General features: G+C 35.3%; 1 protein-coding gene across 1 annotated transcript in view; it reads left to right on the plus strand.

Annotated features, from left to right (window-relative positions):
- The window catches only part of LOC104754078 (glucan endo-1,3-beta-glucosidase 14-like), a 1,881-nt gene continuing 712 nt past the window's right edge, over positions 2,221-3,389 (plus strand). The window contains exons 1-2 of the mRNA XM_019237860.1: positions 2,221-2,471; positions 2,612-3,387. Coding sequence (XP_019093405.1) covers positions 2,408-2,471; positions 2,612-3,387 — 840 coding nt within the window. The 5' untranslated portion in view covers positions 2,221-2,407. The remainder of the gene's footprint in view (positions 2,472-2,611; positions 3,388-3,389) is intronic.

Consider the following 3,389-nt stretch of genomic DNA (forward strand, 5'->3'; position numbering starts at 1 on the left):
AGGTGACTAGACGATTCCTTCTTACGTCATAATCATAACTATTTCTAGATTACATATAACAATTATATATATATATATTAAATAGTGGTTTGTTATCCTTTCTCTGTTGATGATTTTTTTTCCCTTAGATTTGCACTTTTACTAGAGAGCTCTATGTATTAGTCAACGGTTGTTTTGTAGCACGTGAGTGGATCAGGCGTTGAAGGCGGCGAGGTTAATTTAGCTAAGGAAGGGCAGTTGACAATAACAGAGAAAGGCGGTGATCTAGACGTGGCCGGTCTCTGAGATTCACGCTTCCTTCACCATATTATAGTATTAATTACGACGACGCTACGTACATATATTTTTAAATTCCTCATTTTTAGTTCAACTTTATGATTTTATCAAACCACAGAAACTGTTTGCTCTTTTTAATGATTTTAAACTATGATCGAAATTGTTGGTGAGCACATTAGAAAGTTTGGCATGGTACCGAATTTTTGACTAATACAAAAATACCAGAGTTGCGACAAGACAACCACAAAATATTTTTCTTGATTTAGAGTCGGTCTGTCGACATAGAAATGTATAAATTTTTTAAAACAGATAATTTAAAATTAACTTTTTAGTAAGATATTTTCATAAATGAGAAAGAGAGAACCCTAATAAATATTTAAATGCTAGTACTCATTACTCACCATAACGTAACACATAAACATTCGTTTAGAATTTTTTTTTTTTTTGGTCAACTGGATTATATTAGATTTATGAATTGAATATACCAACTGATTACAGACAAGTAAACCCACTTTAGACTCCTTCACAAAATATTCCCCCTAAAAAACCATCTGCTAAACTAGACTGAACTACACCATTTATCTGAACATGGTCTGTCAAATTAGCAGTTAATAACTATACCAAAAAAATCTTTCTAGGAGAAACTAGACAGAGAGGATGCAACTCTCTCATCTTCAAAGACATTCGTTTAGAAATTATTACATGCATTTTGAATTAAAACTCTATAAAAAATAATTGATAGTCCAACATGCAAAACACCATACACGTAAAACAAATATGGTGGAGAGGGTCCACACGTTTGACAACTCGATCGAGTTCTAAAGAGACGTACATACGTGTGTAATCTTTTCTACTTCTTAAAATGCAGAATCCTAATCATTGTACATAGTTAAATACATGATTCTAAAATAAAATTGCTTCTTTTCTAATTGTTCATAAAAGAAAATATATTTCATTTACTTGTCTCTTTCTGTCTTCGATCTAACTAATATGCAAATACAACTTGATAAACATAAATAACTAGAAGATGATTGGTACGTGTAAATCGTGATTCCTGAAAGTTGCATTTTGTTGAAGCCGCCAGTGGTTTAAAGAGTGTTTGAATTGAAGACCATTAGTTGGAGAAAGAGTTAAAAAGTTGACCATCCGCCATCCCAATTTAACCATCGTTGTTCATATTTTAAAAATGCTCTTCCCACACATCCACATGTGAACAAAGGGTAGTATTAGGAAACATCACTTTCAATGTCGGTAAATCTCCTGATATTTTTAGAAAAATAAAATATCTAATGTCTCTTAGGAATTGAGATTATAATATAACCCCACTTGGATATTAATGACGGCAAGAACTGATATCACATTAATATCGAAGACGAAAATAATATCGATGACGAAATATCAACTGATATATTAATATCTCGAATCAGTTAAATTTCCAAAAGAGGTGTCAAATAGTAACGTAACATTAACCCAAGGAAAACAATCATTACAAGTGACGTTATGTTGTAGGTAATTTAATAGTAGTTTATAAACTATTTGACATTAGAATATTCAAAAACAGCTTGGAATTACATTATTTGTGTCAGATAAATCCAAACCTTTATTTGTTCCTCCTTGATTTTACATGCATGTAAGGGAAACTAGCCAAATTCGTTCGTATTCTTGAGCTGTAAAGGCCATAAAAGTAATCCAAAATTCCAATTATAATTTACTTTTCTGGTCAGTTGGATTCTCTTAACCTTTTATGGAGGGCGTTTTGATGTAACCGCGGTTCAACTCAATATACAATGTCAAACTTGTTCCCAAAGATAGAGAAGAAAAGAAAACATAGGTATATATACGATTTACCCCATTTAACATACGAAGCTAGACATATTACAACACTATTAAAACTTAAAAGGAATAAAAATATATCGTATATAAGTGTAGATAGAAATGAATTAATGTGAGACACCTGGTGCGAACTTTTAGACGTACGCGGAAAGCAAGGACGAAGAAAGAACAGTTGGATCTTTCCATATACCACCGTGTGTTAAAAACTTTATATTAACACCATAACCAACCAAGTCACTAGGAAAAAAAAGGAAGAAGCAGAGGAGCTAAAACGACGTCGTCGAGGGAGATTCTTGCCATGGCCTCGCATAGTCTCTCCTTCTTCAGAGTTCTTCTCCTCCTCTTTCTTACTACTCTCTCAGGTTCCCTTCTCCTCCTTCACTTTTTCTTTTTTTAACGACAGTCGCGTTTTAGGTCGAGCACCAGAGCATTTTATATTGGACCAGAGCAATTCTTGATTCTTGATTCTTGATTCTTGATTTTGTGTGTTTGGTTCATACAGAGAGAATTAAGGGGCAAGGTGTGGGAATCAATTATGGCCAAATCGCTAACAACCTCCCATCTCCGGCGAGAGTCGCCGTACTCCTCCGGTCACTTAACATTACAAGAGTAAAACTCTACGACGCAGATCCAAACGTCCTCTTCTCCTTCTCGAACTCACAAGTCGACTTCATGATCGGTTTAGGCAACGAGTATCTTCAAAACATGTCAACAGATCCAACCAAAGCTCAAGCTTGGCTACAACAAAGACTCGAACCACACATCTCCAAAACACGAATCACCTCAATCGTTGTCGGAAACGAAATCTTCAAAACCAACGATCATGTCCTCATCGGAAACTTACTACCGGCTATGAAATCGGTTTACGCTGCTTTAACCAATCTCGGTTTAGAGAAACAAGTAGCCGTAACGTCAGCTCATTCTTTAGACATTCTTCAAACATCTTACCCTCCTTCCTCAGGATCATTCAAAGAAGAGTTCATACAATATCTTGAACCACTTCTTGATTTCCATTCTCAGATCAAATCGCCTTTCTTGATTAACGCTTACCCTTTCTTTGCTTATAAAGATAGTCCTAAAGAGGTTCCATTAGAGTATGTTCTGTTCGAACCTAATCCAGGTATGGTTGATCCAAACACTAATCTTCATTATGATAACATGTTGTTTGCTCAAGTTGATGCGCTCTACTCCGCCATTAAGACTTTGGGACATACCGATGTCGAGGTTCGGATATCGGAGACCGGTTGGCCTTCGAAAGGAGATGAGAATGAGATCGGGGC

The sequence above is a fragment of the Camelina sativa genome, chromosome 16, assembly GCF_000633955.1.
Source record: "Camelina sativa cultivar DH55 chromosome 16, Cs, whole genome shotgun sequence".
In the NCBI taxonomy this organism is placed as follows: domain Eukaryota; kingdom Viridiplantae; phylum Streptophyta; class Magnoliopsida; order Brassicales; family Brassicaceae; genus Camelina; species Camelina sativa.